Source organism: Oxyura jamaicensis, chromosome 4 (genome assembly GCF_011077185.1).
Source record: "Oxyura jamaicensis isolate SHBP4307 breed ruddy duck chromosome 4, BPBGC_Ojam_1.0, whole genome shotgun sequence".
Lineage (NCBI taxonomy): Eukaryota > Metazoa > Chordata > Aves > Anseriformes > Anatidae > Oxyura > Oxyura jamaicensis.
In genome coordinates, this window is record NC_048896.1 from 37,635,120 (window position 1) to 37,660,484 (window position 25,365).

The 25,365-nt window shown below is 38.1% G+C and overlaps 1 protein-coding gene across 3 annotated transcripts; it reads left to right on the forward strand.

The window, feature by feature from the left end:
- The first annotated feature begins 144 nt into the window (after window positions 1–144).
- Window positions 145–23,403, forward strand: FAM149A (family with sequence similarity 149 member A). Of its 3 annotated transcripts, none has more exons than XR_004750471.1 (14): window positions 145–1,157; window positions 11,298–11,408; window positions 12,601–12,733; window positions 13,111–13,253; window positions 14,545–14,670; window positions 14,827–15,003; window positions 16,307–16,494; window positions 18,034–18,188; window positions 19,249–19,352; window positions 19,557–19,781; window positions 20,099–20,219; window positions 20,948–21,076; window positions 21,183–21,423; window positions 22,036–22,172. XR_004750471.1 is itself a non-coding variant. In XM_035325249.1 (14 exons), exons 1-14 carry the CDS (start codon window positions 961–963, stop codon window positions 22,107–22,109), a joined length of 1,944 nt encoding a protein of 647 aa, XP_035181140.1. In that variant the 5' UTR covers window positions 148–960; the 3' UTR covers window positions 22,110–23,403. The 3 variants fall into 3 exon arrangements, 1 of the variants encoding a protein (XP_035181140.1); XR_004750470.1 differs by having other exon boundaries at window positions 21,183–21,529; window positions 22,036–22,123; XM_035325249.1 differs by lacking the exon at window positions 21,183–21,423 and adding an exon at window positions 21,469–21,529 and having other exon boundaries at window positions 148–1,157; window positions 22,036–23,403.
- The last annotated feature ends 1,962 nt before the right edge of the window (window positions 23,404–25,365 follow it).

Sequence of the window (25,365 nt, forward strand, 5' to 3'; positions counted from 1 at the left end):
CCGTTTAAAATAATTTACAACAGAAGACATAAAAGGTCGCAGTGAAAATTAAGTTAATGTTAAAAAAAAAAGTACAAAAGGATTTAAGCACAGAACCAATGGTAAAACATCAATATACTTGGCTTATATATGTGTATATATATATAATTTTGTACAAAACTTCCTTGTTTGTCTGGAAGTTTTTTACTTCTGCTCTGCTCCTATACGTATGTTTCTCAGTATTACTGCGAGTAAATAAATGGGTTTACTTAGGGTGAAGAGGTGTAAGTCCTTTCAGGGTTAACAGTATGCATCTGAGATATCTGGCTTCTCGACAATGGGTAGCATCAGACCATACTATGCTAATTTGCTGAGGGGATGAAAATCAAATAAATGAAAAATAGTATCAGACTTGTAGCATCAAAGATATTACCTTGGATTACAGAGGAATCATCTGTATTGAAAGCAGAATATCTAAAGGACTGATGTGAAGTAGAATGCTCAGGTCTGCAGATTTGGGGTGTTTCTGTGCCTGTTTCTGTGGTTCTTGCATGTCGGGGAGAAATGAACAAGTTAGTGACGTTTGGAATAAATAGGTTCTGGGCCAAGATTTAATGCAGGACATGATGTTAAGGCTGCAAGCTCCCAAATGAAGGACACGCAGCTAGGACAAACACATTACCCACCGAAGTGCCTGGGGAGGTTGATTTCACTGTGGCATGGGGAAAGACATTTTGGCAGGGTGGGGAATTAACGGAGACCCTGCTGCCTTTGGGGACCTGTTCCCTGCCGTTTACACCATCACCGCCCTACACCCCCACGCGGCCATGGGGCGGGTAGGCTCGATGGCGGCCTCCAGGCCTCGCTGCTGGGCGGTGCGAGCCCTGCCGGGCTTTGTTTGGCCTAGCAACGACCCAGGGCCGGGCCAGGACCGGGCCAAAGCCGGCCGGGGCCCCTACCGCCCCTGCCGGGCTCACCGCCATGAACCTGGCCCTCGCCAAGCCCCGCCGCCCCCCGTTCGGGCGCGGCCCCGCCGCCCCCCGCGCCCCGGGGGACATGGAGCCCGGGGGCCGTGCGGGCGGCCGGGCGCTGCTCATCACCCTGCCCGACATCGGCGAGGAGGCGGCGGCGGAGGAGAGCGACGCCGAGGAGGGATCCCGCAGCCCGCGGAGCCCCCCGTGAGTGCGAGCCCCGGAGGAACCCGGGGAGGGGGCGGCAGGGGGAGCGCCCCCGGGCCCGGGGGGTGCCCCGGTCCTTCGGTGTGTGCTGGGCGGTGTGGGAGGAGGACGCCCCGTGCCCGGCTTGGGGAGCTCCTGAGTGATAGAGGGTGCGTGTGCCGGGTGGCTCGCTTCGTGGCTGTTTGCTGAACCAAAGTAGAAAGGTTTCCTGGAAAATGTAAAGCAGAATAGCTGCCTAGAGTCTATAATAGTTATACTATTGCATTGGAAGTGCATTTGGTACTTCCCACCTAGAAAAAATACTAATAATGGATGGCTTCCATGTAGCAGAATTTGTATTACACTCCTCAGGCTTTCTCCTGGCAGAGAAACCGTGCTCATCCCCGTGTTCACGGTTGATACAGTAGGTGTGCTAGAAGGTAGGCACCTGTTCGGTGCTTTTGGAAGCAGTTTATGGGCCTGATGTCTGTGAATGCATCTGATTGTGAACCTGCTGATAAGTTTTAGGAACAATGATCTCTTGAAAGGCACTGTCTGTTCTGTTTTGAGGAGGGGAAAAAAGTGTTCATTTTTATTTTTTCTCCTCATGTCTGTTTAAACTGATCTCTCACTGATTTCAAGGAGTGCCTCTAGTGCAACACAAGCAGGGTATAATAATGATTTGATCATCTTCTGATTTATCTGCCTCTTCTGTGGTTTTGTAAGCTTTGAGCACATCATCTCTTAACCTTCTCCCATGACTGAATAGTCCCAGCCTATCCAGCCTTCCTTCTGAAGGCACCCCTCTATTCCCTTAATCACGTTTGTAGCCTTTTTCTTAGTGCTGCCTGTCCTTGAGGTGCAGGGACCAGAACTGCACACAGTATTCTCTTTGGGGATGCAGGAAGGTTTTACGTAGCAGCAAAGTGATTTCAGTACCCTTCCTGGTGTGGACCAACATTTTGTTGGTGGCTTTGGCTGTCACTGTATAGTAAGTCTGTGGTGACTCCAAGATTGCTTTCTGAACTGTACCTGCTAGTCCCAATGTCAGCATCACGTGAAGGGGATGTAGTCTCTTTCTCTCCAAATAACCATTGCCAATGGCTATTTGTAAATAAACACTTTTATACAGGCATTTATACATTTCTTTTAGCAATTAATGAATTGAGATACTGTAATTGTCTGATAGCTAAACTATGTAACTTGTGGGATTAATACAAGAAGGGTAACATCCTCCCTGCTCTGCTGCTTTTATTTCCTCCTACCTCCATCTAAAGTTGTGGGTTTTATTTCAGAATGAATTGTAAGCTCCTTCAGGTTTAACATTTTTCCACATTTGTGTAGAAGAGTAGCCTTTCTGGAGTAGTGGGATTAATGTGGTTTGAGGTGTATTGACAGAGTTCTGTTTAAAATGTATTTGATGCTGTCTATAAACAATATTAGAACCAAGTCAGTGTTTGTCCGTAATTTTCCACTATTTTTATTTTTTTTTAATACCAAAAATAAAGCTGGGTATAATGCTGTCTGAGCTGGTATTCCTGTTAAAGGGCTCTTATTTATATGATTAAAAAAAATAAATGATGACACTCTTAAACTATTTACTTGTATTGGGATGAAGAATAAACCTTTTTACATTAAAACTGGTTGTGTGCAGCAAAATGCTTATTCCAGGTTACTGCTGAAACACTTCTAACTGATATTCCCTCATTATTCTGTAATTATTGTATTTTTGTATGCATGGCGGCACTTCAGATATTTTATTCATAGCAGTCAAGCTTATTCTGATAAGGTATTGTCTGTCTTGAAAAACAACAACACAAACAAACAACAAAAAAACCACAACAACCAACCAAAACCACACACACACACACAAAATGCAAACCAAACCGGAAGGATGTAGAAGGAATAAGATACATCACTTTGACAAGGAAAGTCTATACCTCCACATTAGCATTTTTTAATTAGATGGTTCCACTTAAGCTTGTAGAAGAAGCTTCTCAATTAAATATTGAAAACTTCAGTATACCTTGCCTACAGTTCAGATTTGAATTTGTGAGTTGCAGAATGTAATGTTATGTCCTTGATAGTTGCATGTAGGAAATTTTTGCTTACCTGTACAAAATTCCTTTGTGACAAGTTTTGTTGGTGTTTAAAATGTTTGAGAAGACATTGTCAATGAATACTGCACTATCATTAATAGCAATTTAACTAGGAGTGATTGGTTAATAATAATTAAAAAATCCATATTTTACTTTTTTTTTTTCTTTAGTTGCTGACAAGTCAATAACAATCGAAATTACTGAGAGCAAAATAGAGAAAATCTGGCACTGATTTCTTCCTGTCTTTCCTGGGTACTCTAAATATTTCAGTCTCTCAATTTTCTCAGCTCTGCAATGACGATAATTAGTCCTAGTACAGTGTAGGGCTAAACCATAGCAGTAGTTTATAGGATTTTATACTTACTGTTTATTTACATATTGATTTCATATCCTTCTAATCCCATTGAAGGAGCAGTAATAGATTTTTTTTTTTTTTAAAGGAGAAAAGTCCACCTGCACTACTGTTGTTTTGTGAAAAACAAACAAACAAAAAAAGCTATATAAGGTCACAATATCCTTAGAAGGATGATGTGATGCCTTATGCTACACTTACCACAGCATGTTGGTGAAACCAAGATACATTGATTCCGTTTTTTAAGAAACGTGATTATTGGTAACCAAAGACATCGTGATAACTATGGGAGATAACAGCTATTAGATGATCTAAAGATAAATCAGACAAGGTTTTAGTTATGTTATTTAGGAATGGATAGTATTTTGTAGAAATTGCTTGAACTGCTCTGCATGTTTCAGGACAGTTCTCATGCCTGGAAAACCTGTCTGTGAATGTGGTACAAGAAAGGTAGCTTTATCTGTGATGTAAAAATGTCACTGTCTACTGCCAGATATTTTGTTTCTCAGTAGCTCAAGATTTGGCCTTCAAAATGATGACCTTTGAAAGCACAGGTGTAGGCAAGTTGATGAGCTGCAGAAGAGAATGGAAACTCTGCTTCCCTGTCTCACATTTTAACCATTAATAGGGATAGATCCCTTTCATGCTGTAATACACATTAACCTATACAGAGCACTGTAGCATTACTTTGCTTCTCACTGCAGTTGTTGTACTGATCTAAGTGTAAATGCAATGATGTGGTGTTTTGCCTCGGTCATTTTTTTCATTGCAAATAAGTGTGAAAGAGCTCAGAGGTATTATTAATTTTACATGATACTACTGGTCAGGATTTCAGTATTCTTCTAGATGGATGGAACTAAAAGTAATTTTTTGTGTTTCCTAGTATTTTATGTAATTATAGTTTCTTGGAGTTTATTATAGTTTCTATAGTTTCTAATTATAGTTTCTATAGTTTCTTCTTAATTAAAGTTTCTTTCTCCTGCATTTTCCAGCAAGTAGCTAGTCAGAGAATAAATGCCAAAAATGCTAAAAGCAAAGAATGCCAGTTTTCTTCAAAGTGCTTCTATTGCTTTCAGATGCCTGGAACCTACCTATTACCTTTAATAATATGCTCTGTTGTTTAGAAGAGACAAGAGTGTTATGCTTACAAATAGGTGCTCTTTTTTTTCTGAGCCAGCACTCCATGAGTGCGATCACGAGTGTCAGTGATGGAAAGCAAAAGAAGAAGAGCCCAGGGCTGTTACTATTATTTACTGGCAGCATTCCTGCATTGTCAGGTGGGAGATGCTGCTGAGGTGTGTGGAAGCTGGGATCAACAGGAAGGGAGTGATGTTGAATGGCAGGGAGAATAGGCTGATTTGGGAAACTGAAAAACTTTGTTGTTTCTAAGTGTTTGGCTGTAGCAGGTTTGACAATTTTCTTTGGTGTTTTTAGCTTGCTGGTGGTCAAGACGCATTTTTACTTTACAGAAAGTGACTGTGAGCACGACGGATTTGTCGTAGATAGACAGCAGGAGGCTATCCATCATCCCTCTGCTCTGGCCAATAGACCTCTATTTCAGCATAGATACATAATGAGCAGTTGTGTTTTAAAATGGATCAAATGTGCTTTTTAATGCTTCCTGATAAGAAAGAAATGGTGTCTTTGGTCCCAGAGGAAAGAGAAAGGTGCTTTGTGTACCTTAGCATATACAGACTAAGGTCTCCCCACGCTTGCGTTGCTTGCATACCGCTGCGTACTGTAGAGCTGTTTCCATGCTCTTCTGTCGTCTGCATGACAAAGAGTCTGTTATAAGAAAAAAACATCAACTGAGTTTTCAAATGTACATGAGTAATAAGAAGACACGGGGAAAGTCTTGTGGACCATTTCCAAGTGTTTTGTTAGGCTGCTACTCTCTCCCTGCCTCTGTTCACAGACACTTGATCCTTCAGCAGTAAATGCCTCCTATCAGATCTAAAGAAATAAAACACCTTCTCTAAGATGCTAATTAGCATTCTTTATTATTGTAGTTAATTAAGATGATAGTATTTTTCTTAATGTTAATTCATAATTTATATTAAAAAGTTTACTTCCATAAATAAAAGCAGTACTTAATATACATATTTTGCTCTCAAAATTTATTTTCTGGAACCAAGTATTATACTTGTGTTTTCATTTTCATGGTGAACCAATATTTGAAATATAAAATATATGTATTTATAAAACACTCACCAAGCTCATGCCATGTTAAAGGCTTTATAATTTTGAAATGCATTCAAAATTTGTAGAAGAATAAAATGAGTGTAGTGTATGCAGATAGTTTTAAGAACCAAGCCTAGTTTTAAAATCAGAAGAGCATGTTGTTTCTCTAGCTTATGAAGACAGGAGCAGGGTGCCACAAAGGTCATAGTTGCAAGAGCCTTAAATCTATTTCAGGTTTCAGTGTGAAAATGCCTAATACTAAGCAGTCCACCTAGGTGGATGGATGTAGTACTGCTGTCCACTTAAGACAGTGTTGTACGTACAGGGTGCTATTCTTATGAGAGCATTAAAAATTATGTCCAGTTTTACCTTATTCCACCCCTTTAGAAGTAGCCCTGAAGGATACTATATGTATGCTGCTGTTTGTGTTGTCTGTGGTTTTAAAGAAGTTACATCCTCTGCCATTCACTCCAGATACAATGTCAAATGAAAACTCTATCCCTAGGGCAAGTAGGTCTTGGGTAAAACAGGTGCAGCTACTGGATGCTGCGTGTAGGAGGCTGTTGTGAAGGGCAAACAGCTTACAGATGGTCATGCTGGGAAGCCCCGAGGAACGAACCTCTGTGCTTTGGGATTTGGGTTCTGAGAGAACCTTCTGCCACCTGCAAGCAGAGAGGAAGGGTGATTTGGAGCCGCAGGGGGGCCCTTAACATGCTGCTGGCCAAGACTTTTTTATTTTTATTTTATTTTATTTTTTTTCCTGTAGACTCCCTCATAGCTGTTATGCAGCTCCCCAAAGCTGAGACATAAGATCTAATCACTGCCTTCTTGGAAGCCATTTGCCTACATCACCATTGCAAGCCATCGCAGAATCACATCCTGGTTAGGATGTATATTGATCAGCTGTGTCACACTGATGAGAGATGATATTCCTCTGGCAAAATCTTTCAAGATACCTCATCTTTGGAGATGAAGGCAGTATATTCCAAAGCTATCTTCCTTTTGAATTAGGTGTGAATTTCATCATTATTTAGGAAAAGATTCTTAGCTTCACATGAAGGTAATTTGCATTGGGGCAGATTATATTAATTTGGTCTGGTCAAAAAGATTGCTACCTGAAAAATCACTAAAAGTTCAATTGTTGGAACACTCCTGGAAAAGTCTAATTATCAAAGCATCAGTAAGTCATATATAGGTTCAAAGATACTAAGTGCCATTTCTGCAAAATTGGCTGTTATGATAAAAGGCTAACAGAAGGAAAAATTCTGATAAAGATCCTTATTTTCAAACTTCAAATAAAGTCAGTACTTTCTTGAACAAAGAGGAAAGCACAGAAATGCTCATTAATAGATAAGAGAGCAAAATAAACATCATCTCTGGGTCTGAAGTGATGCTTATCATTCTGTCACTTTTCATGCTGCATTTTGCTAGCTGTCAAGTCTTCACAGCCTCCAGCATTTTCAGTAGTAATAATAAAGATACTGTGTTGCTGGAAGGTTAAAAGTAAATATTTGCTATATCGCATTCCAAGGCAGATTTTTTCTCCATTATTAAGCCATGTCATCTCTAAGCAAAGAGGCAAGACAGATGTTATAGCTATCTTAAAACAATTTTCTGTGGTTGGCTAGATGAAAGATGTATGAAATTTCTTTTGATTCTGCCTCTTTCTCTATGCATCCATTGAAGTTACCTCAGCTGAACTATTTCAAGAATGACTTTTCAAGAATTGCTGCAATTGTCTTAACTATGATTAAGCTGAAGAGTAGTGAGTATAAGCAGGAACAGGCATGGTTGTCACATACCTTCATTTCCTTTGCGTTACTCCAGTGAGTAACTAAAAGCAGAACCAAACTGAATGTTCCAGCAATTCTAAGGGTCACGGGGCCTGTCTCATAAAAATGTCCAGACAGCTGAAGGAAGAATTTGGCACTGTCATAAAGTGTCCTGAGCCCTGACTGCTGTTGGTACAGCTCAGTCTTCAGACACACCTCCTCTAGGATCTGCTAATGATGTTCAATATTGTCTGTTGCACTTGGCAGTTTGTGGTCACTGAACTTGTTACAAGAGGGTAAAAATGCTTTTCTGAAAGGTCCTTTGAGTCTATTTAAAAACAAACAGCAACAAAACCCCCAGTTAAATCTGTCTTGTCAAGCAGCACAGGAAAAGTGTGTCGTGGTCAAGTGCAACCAAGTTAGATGGATGGCTGCCTCACCTAGAGGGAGAAGGGTGCGTGTATGTCCAATGAACTTTGTACTTCCTGTGGTATAAATGTTCAACTCAGCTGCTGCATTGCATGCCTGGAATATCGTTCATCATTCAGAAGGAAGCTGGGTCACGTTTGTTTCTTCCCTGCTCCACGGGTGGAGCAGCGTTAGCTGGGGGAGATGCAGGAGGGCCCGTTTGTGCAGCGACGATGAAGCAGCGTGCTGATTGCAATGAAGTTTGTGCATTCTGCTCTGTGAACATGACAGTGACCGTGAGTGGTCTATTCACTTCCAGGAAGCTGCTCCTTGAAGGGGCTCTGTGTAACCCTTTAGAGAGGAATATGTAAGCAGGCTGGGTTTGTGGAGTAGCAAGTATAGCTTCCATTTATTTTTTCACTTCAAAGAAAGAGAAGAAACAGGCTCCAGTGGTGATTGACCCAAATCAGTGTAAGAAGGGATGGTGTGATTGCAAAATCACTTCATTCCAATAACTATATTTATGTTAAAGGGGGCTTGTATTTTGATTTTTGTATTCTCATATCAATGTTTTCTATAAATCTGTCATACACCTAATAGTTATCTCTTGGTTATACAGACTGTGTGGGATGGAGCAACCAGCAGAAGGTAAAAATATAAATGACATGAATTGTATCAGGTAATACGAGGAAGCATGTGATGTTGTGAGAGTATGATGGATTTAATATATTTATGTTTGTTACAAATCACACTTGCAGAATAGAACGGAGCATGTAAGGGAGATGGGGGATCTGAGAAAATGAATTCTTTAAGACAATGAGGTGGCATGTTCATTAGAGATATTATATTATTATATGTTGTCCAGAATGTGATCGTGTATAGGAAATACTTCCATTAGATGTTGAGGGTAAAAAATATTATTTTACCCATCTGGTAGCGAGATCTGATGAGCATGCATGATAGTAAAATTAGTAGATTTTTTCTCTGTTCATTGATTTCTCTAAACTCTGAACACTTTTTGGCATCTCCTTTCGTAACATTCTCTGCTTCCAAATTAAGGTAATAATAATAATGTACTCCTCAATTTCTTATCTGCACATTTATCATTGTCTTGGTGGGGAGGGAGGGAGGAAAGGCTTGGCTTAGAGAAATGCAGCGCGGGGCGGGCCGGGGGGCGGTGCGAAGACCTCGGGGAGGGGGGCGGGGTGCTGCCGAGCCGTGCCGAGCCGTGCTAAGCCGTGCCCAGCCCCATGAGCAGGGCCAGGGGCGCTGACCCGCGGGGGCTCCTCGTCGTGGGGTGAGTGAGGGGGCCGTGGGGAGGCTGGGTGTTGCAGCTGGGAGATGAACGCCGCTGCCTGCTGAGGCTCCCGGGGTGTGTGCGGCTGCGGGGATATCAGGGAGGGCCGGGGAGCTGTCAGGAGCCGGCTGCTGCTGGTCCCAGAGCTGGGGAAAGGTGCTGTGAGGGGGTCTGGGGGCTTTCTGCAGTCAGTTCCTGGCTCGGCTTCTGGTGTCATGTGCTCCCCAGGGTAACACGGGTGCGTGCAGCGCAGTGATGCAGCAGGAGGGCTTTCTTGCTGCACCTTGCGCCCCGCGCTATGCCATCTATATGCGTCTTTTCACAGAGATGTTATTGGTGGTATTTCTTGTTTTGTGCATCTCTAGCTTCAGGTTGCCTTTGAAACCACCAGAAAAGCACTTATAGATCCAGGAGATTTGGGCAGTGGGGCTCCTAAAAGACTTTCCAGTAAATGAAGCAGCCGGGATGCAAGAGGGGTTTCTTGCCTGGGCAGGTCAATACATCAGGAAACACACGGCTCCCTCCCTCCACTGGTGTTTCACAGGGGTCTGTGCTCGGCCACAGGCAATTCAAGCTAGCTGACCACGTAAAGGGGTGAGCAGTGACGTGAAAAGGCTGACAGTGACCCAAAGCAGTTGTGCCGGGATGAGGCAGGAAGGTCAGAGCAAGCTCACAGAGATGCTTTCCATTGCTGTTGTCCCAGCCTCCAAGGATTTGCAAGTCAGGGTGTTGGTTCCCTAAAGTTCAAACGTGTGGTGAGTTTCTGGAGGCTTATTAGCCAAGACATAGGAGTAGGATGATGTGTGATGTTGTTTGTTTGAGTGGGTAGTTGGATTTTGAGGTCTGTATCTTTGTAGTCTGTGTAGATGCAAGACAAATACAAGGGCTAGGAGGAAGGCTGAGGAATCCCAAATGTTGCAGGACCAGCGCATAGTTCTTGGTTAAAGAAATCGAGAGAACTCGTAAACTGTGAGCTGTTTCCTTACAGTTACTCATTCACAAATGTACTTTGATGCAATCATGCTGCTATTCATGGTTATGACCTTAGGATTTTATGGGATGAAAATAGGTAGTTTTGCAGGTGAAGTAATCTGTTACTCTAAAAGTGTTTCTGAGCAACATTTTGACACATCTAATACATTTTGAAGAGGTGGGTTTAGGTTATTAAGGATGGAATTTAGTGGAATTACAAAAATGTATAACTATTAACAGTGTCAGCTAAAAGTCTTTCCCTCTTTTAAAAGGTATTCTTTTAAGACTAGTAATAAAAATGGAGATAGTCCTGCTCCTTACTGCATTTTACTATTCATTACTGTGGTTTGAAAGAGATGGTTTCAAAATTTGAACATGTTTTCAGGTATTTAGAGAACTAAAAAGGACAGGTTCTAGAATTTATTATTATTATTATTATTATGCTGCAAAGGCATAATAATTGAAAGCCTTTGACTTTGTATTGAGAATATGCCCGTGTTTCTTGATGCTGTACTAACATCTCAGTTCACTTAAACAGAACAGCCACGGTGAGTGTTCATAGTCTTAGTTAATACCATTGTTTGCTTGGCACCATATATGTAACTTTTTATGCAGATGTACATCTGAGAAAACTGGCTTTGGGGTGATGGTCAAGCAGAAACACAGTTAAGTAATCACTGTATGGACAATTGTTATTTTGTGCCTTTGCTCTGTTCCGGGAGTAGTGAGGTGCTGCTGCTTCATTGCAAATGAAGTATTTACATGTGCTTCATTGCAAAGTCTAAAGTGCAAAATTGAAGTAGAATGCATGTGGAGTAAAATAAGTCTCAAATTACATGTAAATAAGGTAAAATAAAAGCTATTTTAAAACAAGATAGTTTCAAGCAAATGTTTATCTACAATGAATAGGATTGTCACCTGGACATGGCCCTGGGCAAGTGGTACCTACATGATCTCCAGAGGTCCACCTCAACCATTCTGTGATTGAAAAATTCAACAGAGTTGCTGTTGTCTTTCTGCAGTGGAGGTGTGAGTTTACATTATTTTTTTTGTTATTATTATTTTTATTTTTTTTTGTAGGAAGGGACTGTTCAGAAGTTCCACAAATCAGTGTCTTTCAGGAAAAAGTGGAGAATCTCTTCCAGCAGTTTTTGAGAGAAATGTGCAGGAAGCCATCAATAACTACACTTGGTATGCATTAACTTCTGAACAAGTACTTCATTAATGGACTCTTGGTTTAAATATTTACTTCAAGATTGGTATTAATTTTCACCAGTCACCATGCTTTTAGTCATTCTCATGGATGACAGTTATAAAGTAAGGAATTTGACTTCTGAAAGTATTTGAATTCACAAGTAAACCAGCAGTTTAATCAGCTGAGATTCTAAATTCAGGATTCTAAATATTAGTCTTATTTATTTATTTTTGTAAGAGTAAGAATTTAGGGTATTAATTGACCAGAACCATTATTTCATTATTTAGTGGGCTTGGATTTTACTCCTGTTTTTTTTTTATTTTTATTTTTATTTTTATTTTATTTTTATTTTTTTTTTTTTTTTTTTACGGGCTTGCATATTTTTAGAGCATAATGAAGGGCAGAAATTAAGCCTGGAAGGGAAGTCAGACTTGATGGTTAAATGCAAATGACTCTAACCAGCTTTGCAGGTCAGTTAACTTTCAAGAAATTTCATTCCAGTTCACATTGGTTAGGATTTCCAGGCCCACGTGTGTGACTGCCCTGGCTTTTGCTGCATCCCAGGGCTGGTGGTGGCTCGCAGGTACCAACTTGGCTTTCTGAGAAGCTGCAATCCCAGACCTCACATTTTAAAGTCTACTATGTCTAACAGAATAAAAGCCACTTTGTATGGATATCTAGCTTCATGCTAATTGAAACATTTGGAGAGACTTAATGCTTGGTTTTGCATCATTTTCTCGTGATAGCTTCTAATGGAGTTAAAGAGGGCTTATGTTATCTTTAACATGTAGTTTTTGTGTGCCCATTAACTGTACTGAAGAAAACAAAATAATTGTTACAGGTGGAAATGTAGGTACATCTATGTGTATGTATGCATGTACTGGAATATCTGTGCATGTTCTAGAGTGTCATTATGGTTACAATGGCATACATAAATACAAATGCATAATACAGTAGAAGAAATTGCCTTTAAAGCACTAACTGGTACCAATAGAAGCATGTACCCATTGCACTGTACTTAAAAGCATTCACTTATAACTCTTTACATTGGCTCTAACAGCATGTCCTGAAAGTCATGCACCCAACAGGAATATGTACCACTGTCCATTTATGGGATCAGTTGCTTTATTTTTAAAATATTTATATGGAAAACCATGTAATTCTTCACTTTAATTTGTCTTTTCACAGTGAAACGCTTTCATCGCTTTCATCCAGTGGTCATACAACACCCACAGACTTGAATAATTCTTGGTCTGGAATAAAAAGCTGTACTACCGGGTTATCTACTGAAAGAAGTTCTGTTTACTCCTGGAGGGATGATGTATGTCACAGAAGTTTTTACAGTATACTTTAAATATTCTTAGAGAGATCTTTTTTTTTTTTTTTTTTTTTTTTTTCAGAAAATGGACATGCAGCACGTTCTATTAGAAGAGTTAATTGCTTTCAACCGTAACAGCCTTCTGATTAAGTATATCAATTGAATATTAAAAAAAAAAGTTTGAAAATTGATAATCAGGGCAGTTGATATATTCTTAAAAAATGAAGAGGTTATGCCACCTACCTCTTCTTTTTGTACTGCAGCATATGAACTAAGTCCAAAGCAGGTGGTCTGAAGATCCATTTGTCCTGTTCTTCAAATACTGTTTTTTAATATCAATATATGTGCTTACTGGCAACTATTATTTATATTACCTTTAGGAATTTGATAAAGCCAACACACAGAGAGTGCAACAGCTATTTTGGGATATTGATGAAATGCTGTTTGAAGGAAAAGTGACTTCCCAAACTCAGAGCCTGCAGGCAGAATGTGCAGACTGGGTTGAGCGGTCTCTTCATTTAAGGTAAGGAAATTTCTTGCTGGTACTCGTTTTAACCATTTATCACTCTAATTTGATTTTTTTGGGCTATCCTCATATGAACTGCTCTTGATGTATTGTATTATGAACACTTCTGCAATCAAATGTGGATCTCTGGGACTGAGCCATGCCATTGTTAAACAGTAATTCTAGGGGGTGGTGCACCAAGCAGTCAATGTTCTTTATTCTGATTAATACAATGATTGCAAGCAAAGACATTTTAGCAGGATGTAAAGAGAAAATAATAATGGACAATTTTCATAATGACTTTTTCTACTTAAAGAATACATCTTATAAAGAAACATTTGTTTTTACTGTAAGTGAAAGCATACTGTGAAATCCCGAGAAATTTAGTGCTAATTATTTTATTGATTATTCTGAAAAGAAATAAAAAATGAAGGCAACCACATGCTTCAAATATGCTGCACGTAGGCTATGTACACCAGTGTGAAACAATGTTTGATATTAGCCCAGCAACACCTAGTTGAACAGATACAAGGATGCATGTATGATTAATGAGAATTGTTTTGCATAGATGTTAAAAAATTTCCAGGTAGGGGCAATGACTGCTTCTTACAGTACAGAGGACAGAAGTCAATGCTGCACTGCTGTAGACTGTTCCTGCCTTCATAAATGACAGCATGTCATTCTTAGGGAGGTTTGATGTCTTTTGGCTGTTCTAGACATAGACCTTCATGTGCCTATATTCTAGTTAATAATTTTTTAACACTGTTAAAATGAGTTTTTCAATAACAGTGATGTTTTTAATGCTTTTATATGTGTTTACTAGTCATAAGCCTCTACAAATTAAACTGAAGTCTACTAAGAAAGCTTGTCACACTTTCTTAGGAATAAGAGAAACTTACAAAGTGAATCTGAGGCAATTTTCACTAGCATATAATCTATGTTTTCCCTTTTATAGGTGCTGTAAAAGGGAATAAACATTAATAAAGTGTAGTTATGAATAAACATCCATAAAATGCAGAACGATTTTTTTTATTTCATCCACCTGTATAGCAATCTGATAAGTTTGACTTTATTTGCTCTTAAAAGCTGCATGCTAGCATCTCCTCTTCATAAACGTGTTTAACTTTAATGACTTAAATACTGGGCAGTGTATTGTATGGCTGCTCCATACTGTGTTTATTCAAAGCAATTTTAATTGTTATGCTTTTGCGTTGCCTACTGTTTACAGATATTTGTATTTTTGATATTTGCACCTGCAGTAGATTTCCATCTAAGATCTCTCTCTCTCTCACTCCTCTTTTTTCCCCAGAGTTATAGGAAAGCAGCTCCTGTCACCAAACGACGAAGGCGTTCAGCATTTTGAGAGCCCAAGTGATAGCTCTGTGAATACTAAGTGTTTACCTGGCCTCCGTGAATGTACTGTTAATATAAAAGAGTATGTTAAGTTTTTTTCTTGTTTCATTTTGATCTTCTCTTTTCAGAAATTTGTACAAATATTACTTTTATATTACTGAAGCATTTCAGTATAATTAAATATGCACTTTCTACTTTCCTTGAGTATTTAATTATCATTTTGTCGATATTTTTTCAGACTCTGCATTTCAGGCTCTAAACTGATTCCGACAGCACCTCCAGTACACAAATCACTAGATTTAGTTTCTACTATGATTTCTGCCTCTGACTCATCCATGTATTCATTCCTGGAAGAAGAAATCTACGATGCGGATGGAAAAATAGAAGAATATCTTGCATTTGACAACAATGAACTGTAAATAACAGATATATGCATTTTTGAATATCATGAAAAATTGTCACTGAGTTTGGTCAGGGTTCATAAAATAGGTTTCTCTTCTGTAAAATATGGTTCCTTCTGGACTTGTATTCAGTAGCAGAATGGTCAAAGCACTCACTGGGCATGTGGAAGATAAGCTATGTTGTCTTTCTAGTGGTTTAAAACTCACATCTCCCCTGTCAGAGGAATATGCCTTAACCACTAGTTGTTTTGAGGTATTTTGTGCATGGAGATTCAATAAAGTGACTAATTTTGAGACAGGGAATAGAATGAAGGAATCCCCTTTCTGCAGGTGAGTGCCTTGACATACCAGGTTGCTTAGAGTCTTTGCACTGGATGTGTTTTCAGTCTGCCTTAATGAATCTTAAATCCTTTTTGTGCAGCGTAGAACATCTTTACAAGAAGAGGCATAGGATACAGCCAGCATTTAGAGCATTCTCTTGAGTGATGAGTAATGCAAGTGTCTTCTCAAAAATGCAACCAAGTTTTCCTGTGACCTGCCCAGTTGAATTTTCAAGCAAGAAGGCAAATGGGTAGAAGAAAGACTGTAACAGTCTGTTTTCTAAAAGGCCTTTGTGATTGGGAACCTTTAGTAGGGTACAAAGCATAACTTTTTGTGCTCAAGCACATATAAGTGTAAATATATATATAATATTATATAGGTTAAAACTTTCCTCCTGGGAAGTGCATTAGAAGACCAAATTAGGAGGTGTTGCTACACCATAATTCCATATGTAGATAGGAAGAAAAAAAAGTAACTATCCATACAGCAGAGGAAAGGAAAGAGGTCATGGGCTCTGGTACTCATGTGAGGCAGCAGAAATCCTTTAAAGTTGTTTGGTTTTGATCACTAGTGGAGTGCTGTAGATACATCAGGTCCTGTCTACCTGTATATAAAAGAAATATTTTGTGTGACGGTCCTCCTACCAAATGCAACAGGCAATAGTTCCTTTATAATAAAAGGCATAGGATTTAGTCTCTAATGACTAAGTGTCTTCCTTTTAGAGTTGTTTCTTCTAGAGCTGCATTTCTTTCTGTTGTAATACCTTGACTTTTTAATATATTATTATTCACTTGCAAGCAAAAGAATTAGAAAGCATGGTATATATTCGATTGGTACTGTTTGCATAGGTGATTAGTATGTTTGATTATTTTTTTTTTTTGTGATCTACATCTGACTGTTTTCTTCCGTATATATGTTTCTATTTATTGAATGTGTTAAAGAAAAGAAAATAGTCAAAATCCTCGGTAATTTGTTTCAATTGGCTTCATTTATTAGTGATGAGAGTTTGGAACAAAAGAGTACACATCTTGCTGAGAAGAGGAGTAAGCGTGGCATTCCCCCTGTTTCTCCCAATGCCTGTATCAAAGATGTTGTGGCTTCTGAAGTATTTGATCATATCTGGAGCAATGTAATTGGAATACTGGGGGAACTGATTAAAAAAAAATGGGAAACCAATATCACAGGTATATGATATTTTTAGATGTGCTGTTGATACAATTTAACTTGACAAAAATATTTTTCCCTTAAATAAAGCTTGGGAAATCTGAGTATTTTAAGATAGCCATGTTTGTAGTACAGCATTATAATGTATGTAATGCTTTACTAGAACCCACCGCACAAATGCACCTAACAAAATAATAAATAAAAAACCTACTATTTTTCAGTGAACTTTGCTTTAGAAGTGTTTTTTAAAAAGAGGCACAATATTAACCAAAATAACTCAATTTCTGGAGACCAAGTGTTGTTGTTGGTTGGTTGGTTGGTTGGTTTTAAATCATAATCACCAACTGGCACAGTTAGAAGGGGATCACTGACAACATGGTCTGAATCTGGGACCTAAGAATAAAGTCTTCTAATCCTAAGTGTTTGAGCTTTGTTAATAAAAAGAATCCTTAGGTAGTCAGATTGTTACAGAGAGAGAGACAGCCTTGCTGACAGTGCAGGAGTTCAAGAGTTTGATGTGGGATGAAGAAATGGTGATGAGCATATATATATTTATATATAAAATTCATATTATATAATATATATATATTTACCTTTGGAGTACTAACAGACTGTGGTCAAGAAAAGCAAAAGCTAGGAATACTGAGTAGAAGTGAAACTATTCCTCAGTGCACATACGTTATCATTAGAGGCTGAGGGAGATTTTACTTCTTCTTTCAATATACTTTAAAAGGACCATAGCAGAAGAATATCTGGGCATAAGCACTGGAAATTGCACTCGGCCTCAAATTTAAGTCTAAAAAAAAATAAGAGATGGCAGAATTTCTCAGAATACTTTCAGCACCTGAACTTAATGTTGCATGTGTTAAGTGAAGTAGAAAAGGGTTTTTCGCACCACAAGTCTGTTTTTTAGCTTAATGTTATAGTTTGGAGAGGACAGCGTAGTTCCTTTGTCTTTATGAAGGGCATCACCTTGTTGCAAATCCATAGCTTACCAGCCAGAGGGGTTGGACTAGATGATCTCTTGAGATCCCTTCCAACCTCAGCCATTCTGTGATTCTGTGATTTGAGTTTATAATAGGAATAAGATGATGATGTATACCCCCCTCCTGCAAAAAAAAGTATTTAGCTGCTGATAGAAAAGTATAGATGCTATAAACTATTCCTTTTCTGTCAGTAATTTTTTTTTCTGCTTAAAAAAAATCTTAGGAAATTTTAAAATAAAATTCTAAGACTCTTTAGAAGTTCTTTTTAAAAATAACAACAACAATAACAACAAAAACAAACGAACTTTATCCTTATAGATCAGCTTGTTCCTCATTGTCAGAGAAATCATAAACAAATAGGAAATGTTTTCAAAAAAAAACCATCATTTATGGTAGATTTTAAAATATCAGGGCAACTTAAATATTATGGAAACTTAAGAAATTATTTACCATGAAGTTTCATATCGCTAGGGTCAACACATTCTGTCTTTTAAAATATAAAATGGCTCTTATTCCCTCTGTTTTTCTTTCTTTTTTTTTTTTTCTTTGTTTCTTTTTGCTGTTGTACAGAGAAGGACAAACAGGTGGAGAAACTGAAAGCTGTTACATGTAAACTGCCACTTTTGCCTGTTGGTCGAGTTACAGCAGATGCTGGCAGTGTCCCCCTTTCCAGAGGCTCTGAAGCACGAGGTGTATCTTTTGGACCTCACTCTGTTTCATCACTGCAGGTAAAAATAACCTCAAGCAGCATTCTGGGAAGTTCATTAAAGTACTTCTCTCCCATTATTGCTTGTTACTATTTTGTGGTTCCTAAGGGCACCATTACCACTAAGATATTGCTGAAGTTGATTTGGAATTATTATCTTATTTATTTTTCTTTTCAAATTGTATTTTGTAAAAGTCTGTATTCCCTCTTGAGAAAACAATTCTGCTTTTATTGTGGTTGAGTCTTATGCTCTTTGTAGAATTAAAATAACAAATTCAATTTCCTCCCGGACCTGAAAGGATGTGAAACCGCAGCTTCAGTTGCTGTACTCAAAACCCTGTGTGTTTCAGACTCACTCCTTTTCTTTTCCTTTGCTTCTTTCAAATGAGGACTTTGCAGTACATCACAGTGTTGGCACTAGAGCATACCTGTCTTCATGGAAGCTTGTATATGTATTGATAAAATACTTTTTTTGTTGTAGTTGTTCTGCTTTCTGTCTCCTACCTTGTCCCTTTGCTCCTGTTTTGCACATTTTTGTTCTTTTCCACCACTATTTTTGTGGCTTTTTCCCTTTTCCCTTTCCTTTTTCTTTCTGTCTGTGCATTCAATGCAAGCAATTTCATTTCTATTCCATCTGATCTTTTTCAACACTTGTTAGGTAACAAGAAACACAGAAGAGATTGCACAGCACATGCCCCATTGGCATGCTTGGCTCTGTAGTGGTCCCAGCAGCCAAAAAAAGTATAAGTAATAAGCTCAGATAAGTAATGCTCACACTCAGTGCCCCAGAGTTGGACTGTGCTGAGGGAAAATGGAAAGTCTGAGAACTGAATTCCAGTTTCAACTGAAGTTTATATTGCAAATTAAATTTCAGTTCCATAACTAATTTCCCCAACTTTTGTTTGTAAGATTTTTTTGAAATAAGCAAAATGACGTATTTGCTTCACCTACTACTTGAATTCTATCAAACCTTCTTAACAGAAGCTTCTCTAAATAAACAAGTAAAATATCATTTAAGTATGTGCTTCTTGAGATCTTCCCTCAAAAAAGAAAATTTAATGCATATTTGTTGCTTTTACTAGGTTCACCGTTTCTCTGGCAATTTCTGTAGTGATTTGAATGGTGTGATGACAATTCAAGCAAAACCACTCCAACAGAGGCGCATTCCCACAGCAGAAAAAATACAGTAAGTGTTGGTATGAAAATTTCTAAAATGCAGCATAATTCAAATAACATGAAAGATGTTTTGCAGTTCTAAAAATGCATCCATCTTTGTGTGCATCACCATTGTGACAACGTTAAGATTTTCAGAGGGTTACAATGATACTCAAGAATACAATACTTTTACCTTTTTCTCCCATCTTTCTCATTCTCCTTTCTTTTTTCCTAGGAATGAGCAAGACAAACCACACAAGAATGGCTCCAGTGCTCCAAATTCAGTGTGCACTAGACTGGGGAGAATTGCTGATAACTCTGTTCTCTCATCATCTCGGGTACTGCTGGCATCTTCTATGAAGCTACCAAGCCATTGTAGGTTACCTTCTCTCACTTCTGACCAACTCTCCTCAAAAGCTCCTAATATGTACAATGATGAAATCCTTAGGGGGACTAAATTGTGAGTTTTTTCATTTTATTTTTTGCTTTCCTCAGAACTTTACTGAACCTTTACCAGTGAAGGATTTAGCAAAAACCTTGAGAACTAGCACAAGATTTATTATTGATACTAGAATTCAGAGAGGAAAAATATAGCACGCAGAACTGTGTTTTTTGAGGAGGGGCACTTTGTTTTATTTTTTGTTTCTGTGTTAAGTGCTGTTAATTTCTGTAGCTGAGCTCTATTAAGAAATGAACTGTGTAATAATTTCACATTACTACAGTGAAGAAGATTTAAATGTGAATTTTCCTAAAAGAGAATCACTTAAAATTCTGTAGGGTTGCTGGCTTGGATCGTTTATCTTCTGGTGGTGCACATACAGCCCGAAACAAGTTACCACCTATAAACTCAGAGGCTGTTGAACAGTATCTTTCAGTCCCTCGATTACAACAGAGCTATGTAAGTAGTGTTTGTTTTGTACTTGTAAAGAACTTCAAGCTGTTTGAAAATAAGTAAATTGTTCTGCACCACTAGTTGAAATGAGCAATTCTACAGTTCATGCTGGTTCTTACTTAATACCTGGTCTTAATGTGCTAATTTGTAGTATGTTGGGGTACATTTAAATGCAAGAGCCACCAGTTTAAAGGCTCAGGTTAAAATTAAAAATCATAGTAAAAACTTTTCCCTGAAAACAGAGTAAAAAAACTAAACAAATAGCCAAACAACCAGATTTGTATTTCTATGCATCTAGATTTAAATAGCTCTTTTCAGTATTTTGTTCTTTTTGTTAGTGTGTGAGAACTAGAAGATAATACTGTCTGTAAATAATATAAATCAAATTGATTCTGGCCTACTTATGAAGAATAGAAAAAATAATAAGTAACAAGAACAGAAGTAAATTGGCATTATGATATTATTTCACTTCTAAATACTGTTTTGAATTGAGACACAAGTACAGTTGTTTTTTTCTAATGTAAGCCTCCAGGGTTTATAGACTGGTATATAGGTAAAGGCTCAAATCTGTATGAAAAACATCAGTAGGTTTAAATGACTTTAATTCAGTGCTCTTAGTGAGTGAGAACATATTCTTCTTTTCTTTTTCTTTTGTGCCTTTTTGTATGGCAATGAAAATATTATTTTAACCAATTCAATCACTGCATTCTCTCAGTGCTCTCTTTAATTCTCAGCATCGAGGAAGATATGCTTATAGCAGAGTGTCAAGTGCAGTGCCGGGCAGTACAGAACAGCGGCCGCTCAGAGAACGAACTGTTGTTATTGATCAATTTTCAAGGCCCAACACAACTCATACATTCAGGGTATGTTACAGTGTAAGTAGAGGCATGGAAAAGTGAAGAAGTGTGCATTTATGCCCACTGTTGGTCTATAGAAGGTCTCATTAACTGGGTGTCTCCTGATTTCCAGCGTACGTGGATTCCTGCTCCCCCTGCACAGCAGGATGTTAAAAGGCTTTGGGAGAATATGAACATAAAGCAGGACCAGTGCATGAGGAAGACATTTCCTCAGGTCTAATGCATTAAACAGATGCTTTCAGGCAATCTGCATGGAACTGTGCAGTTTTTAGTACTATTTATAGCTTTGCACCTTGGTTGGGCTGACTGTGCTGGACTAGACCAAAAAATAGATTGTCAAACCATTTCAGCAGGTAAGAATACCATACCATCTAATAGTATTTCTTTCCTTTTTACAGACAGACACACCTCAGAAAAGATCACTGACTCCCATGGATTTTGCTAACCACAGAGGGACAGGTAAGGATTTTTAATAGGTAGGCTAAGTAAAAAGCATTTGGAAGGTGAAAAGTCAATAAAACCTACTAACTCATTCTACAGTGGAGAAATAAAGTGCTCAGGGAGAGCACTCATCCCATTATAAAAAAATGGGTGTACTTGGCAGGATATGTTGTGCCTTCATTCTCACTACTTGGTCTGAGATGGCTGCTAAGAACCCTGAAAAGCATCTTTGGTTGTTATGCCTTGGAAGAAAATGATGTCCCATTCCTCTTATACACTGAAATCTCAATAAAAATATTTACAATTATGACAAGGTTATTTAAGTGCTTGTAGGTAACCATTTTTGTTTGGAAGTTCCTTGAGTTTAAATAATTATCTGATTGTAATAATTATATAAAAGGTACTGTGAGAATAAAGATGAATCAGCAAATACTGATCTGAGCAGGCTGATGGCAGTAACTTGTATACTGTATGGGAGTGTCTTTCAGATTCTACCACAATTAACAGAGTTTTGTATTTTTTAGGCTCACAGCGTTACTACAAATCCTTTCAGAGAAATCCTTCGACCTCACGCAAGAGATTTCAGATTGCTTCTTAATGTAGCTTAGAAAGAAACAGAAGCCTTCTACACTGAATGGAAGATTAAAGTGCTTAATTTGCCAGCTAGTATCTTGTGTGGCAAAAAACGTGCAGTTTCTGCGGAGCCTTGTGATCCCCTAGAATGCCTGTACTGACTTGTTCTGAAGTTGTCTAACCACAGGTTAGATTAAAAATTAGAGCAAAATGAATTAAATGGTTGAGATCCCAGAGTTTCAGGTGACTGCTCTTTTTGTAGTCAAGATGCTGCTTCTGCGCTTTCTTCTCAGGCATTCCTTCTCTTTTTGCCTTTCCTTAAGGAATTGTTATTCTACGTATACAGCAAGTAAGTTATGTTCAGGCCATGAAGTCCTGATCACATTTTTCATATTTTCTCAGTGTTAAAGATGTTCTGGTCCACCCAGACATCAGTCATATATAAAACTTATACTTTTAAGTAGGAGTTTGACGCAGCTCCTATTTAACTCCTGTTTTTAACATTTATGTATTTTTACTCTGTCTGCTTATCACAGTTGCTCTCTTGTAAATATTGTATGTCTGTAATTTCTACTTTTTCTTTAATTCTTTTGATATGAAATTAATTCACTGTTTCTTAAACAATTCTATGTGTCATTTACTGGAGAACTGCTGGGATAAACAGTGTTTACAGGAAGCAGTGTTTTCCCTGTCAGGCCAAACATATTTGTAAATCCTGAATAATCGAACCTGCATGGTTACAATTACCTCTTAATATTTTTTATGAAATATTGTCTGCTACTTTACAAATTAGATTATTATTAAATCCAAGCCTTCACCTTCAAAGTTTTAACACAAAGTTATGTGCTTATTAATGAAAGCATTATTTGTGTAGGCCCAAATGGGAAGGTCAAAGAGGAGACTGGAACTGTGTTCTGCCCAGAGATCACAGCCTTGATCATGTCTCTGGGTATTAATACTGTGTGCATGCACAGTGAGTGATTCCTCCTTCCATCAGAGCCAGCAGTTTAAGTGGAAGTGTTAGAAGAGCTATTGAAAACAAGGATGAGAAAAAAACAAGGATTAGAAAAATTTATTTATTTGCCCAAATCATGCAGTTAGAAATAGAATTGGTTTATTCCAGCTGGAAACTAATGAATGCCATTTCTCATCACTTTTTTTTTTTTTTTTTAAATAAATGTTCAAGGATTGGTAATCCAAGGAAAAACATTTTGAAATATATATATATTTTATATCTGTACTTTTATGAGATTTCTGGTTTGTATAAATGGTCATCAAATGCTGTATTCTTTTGAGTAAATGAAAGTGTTTTTAAATTACTTTCCTGATTTAGTGCTTTTTCCTTCGGCTACACTATTTATTCACTGCTGGTATTATGGTATAGTATCTAAGAAAGCAGAATGCTTTTGCTTTGGAGCTGCACATCAATGTGATTCAATTTGTTCAAAAATCTCAGGTCAAAGATTCCATAAGTTCAAAATTCAGTATTCTCTACAGGTGTGTCTGAAATGTAATTTTGCTCTTGTGAGTGCTCTTTCCTGTGTAACATGTAAACATGCACAAGACTATAGAAATGATGGTAAAACATGTCCTTTACCATCATGTGGCACTTAATGGCAACCCAGATTTTAGGTTGTGGAATAAATGAAAATAGTAGTATGTGCCTGTTTGGTTCTATGATGGCAGAAGTGGGAGCTGCCTCAGTGGAGAGATCATCTGGCACTTTGTGAAAGAGAGAAGGTTGCTGACCTCTGCAAAGCCTTGGAATAAGTTACAACAGTAAATTGATAATCAGGCCCTAAAATTCCTCTCCAATGATGGGGGGATTCCTGAGCCTTTCAGCACTGACTGTGTGTTTTCAAATGGAGGTGTGCTGTGGTATCTTCTTTGAGCAGGTGAGGTCTGTTGTGTACTACACTATTACTTTTGTTGTTCAGTGTGAATACCTTCTACTCAGGTTTCCTGCTTTAGTTCTGTTGTAATCATGTGCATGTTGAGAAAGAATGGAGACCTTCCTAAGAAAAATTGTTCTCTATTGCAAATGCGTTGTAGTGATTACTAAGTTAGCAACCAGTTTGTCTTTCATACCCTGACTGCTGTTTACTGATTTTTTTTTCCTTTTTTTTTTTTTTTTTCAAGAGATGGCAAAAATCTGGTATGCCTTGGCTGCAGTAAAGAACTAATGTAAAGAACATAGAACATGCCACAGTTTTTTCAGAATATATTGTGTACTTTTCTTTTGATGTTCTGTCATACCAGATCCACTTTATCCTTACTTTGCTTTAGGTTTTTGGTTTTTATTTTTGGTCTGTAATGATAGTTTCATTGATTTCCTTATCTGCTAGAGACCAGCCTGTGTGACATTAGTGCATGCAGATTGCTGCATTTGCTTGACAGGATGTGTGCCTTCTGTCAACTCAGGTAAATAGACTTTCACTTAAGTGAGAGGCTGAGTGAAAGCAGATTTGCTCTATTACATGCATTTAGAGTGACTGCTAAAGCACAACACTGAAAAAATACCTCTCTGGATTAAAAAAAAAAAAAAAAAAAAAAAAAAAAGAATAGCTGCACATGCTAACTGTAATCCTGTAGAAAAATGTTGAAAAGTATGTGCCTTTCCTGCGGATCATCCTCCTTTGAAACTTAGAGCAAATGTTCATGATGATTGCAAATCTCAGCAACATAGTCAGGCCTAAGGGATGCCGGATTTCTCATTTCTTCTTTCTGGGTAAATCTTCTACATCTTGTTCCATCTGCTGCCTTTTGTTTGTTGCAGTGTCACTACTGCCAGCTGCCGGCAGCTACCTGCAAAGTTTGCTCTGCTGTGTTCCCTACTGCTTCTCCTGTGGCTTTTCACTCTACCCTTGCTATATCACTGATTTTTGGTTTGTTTGTTTTTGTTTTCCTGCACAAGAAATTATCAGCACTCAGAAACGTAGGTTGTTGGCTCAGAAATCATGATTTGCCACTTCATCTTATTATCAGCTCCATGAGAATAAACAAAAAAATGTAAGGTTTTTATAAAGAAACGAATATAATTACCCAGCTGATCATATAGGCAGAAGGCGAGCCGCTTAGTCCTGCACATTTCCATCCTTCATGAGATGCCATCTGAAGATAAGAGGATACTGTTGGCAGTGTAGCTTGCTTTTAGTGTTTACAATGTAGGCTATTTATCTGCCTTTTTTTTTTTTTTTTCTTTTTGTCATGCAATAGTAGCAAAGTTCATTTCCAGCTGTTTACTGTGAAGAAAAATGCGTCAGTCAGCTTTTATGATAAAG

Coding starts and splice junctions, on each gene's coding strand:
- FAM149A (XM_035325249.1), top strand. CDS start 961: ATGAACCTGGCCCTCGCCAAGCCCCGCCGCCCCCCGTTCGGGCGCGGC. Junction 14,671..14,826: donor TGTACTGTTAATATAAAAGA/GTATGTTAAGTT, acceptor ATATTTTTTCAG/ACTCTGCATTTCAGGCTCTA. Junction 20,220..20,947: donor CTCGATTACAACAGAGCTAT/GTAAGTAGTGTT, acceptor TTTAATTCTCAG/CATCGAGGAAGATATGCTTA.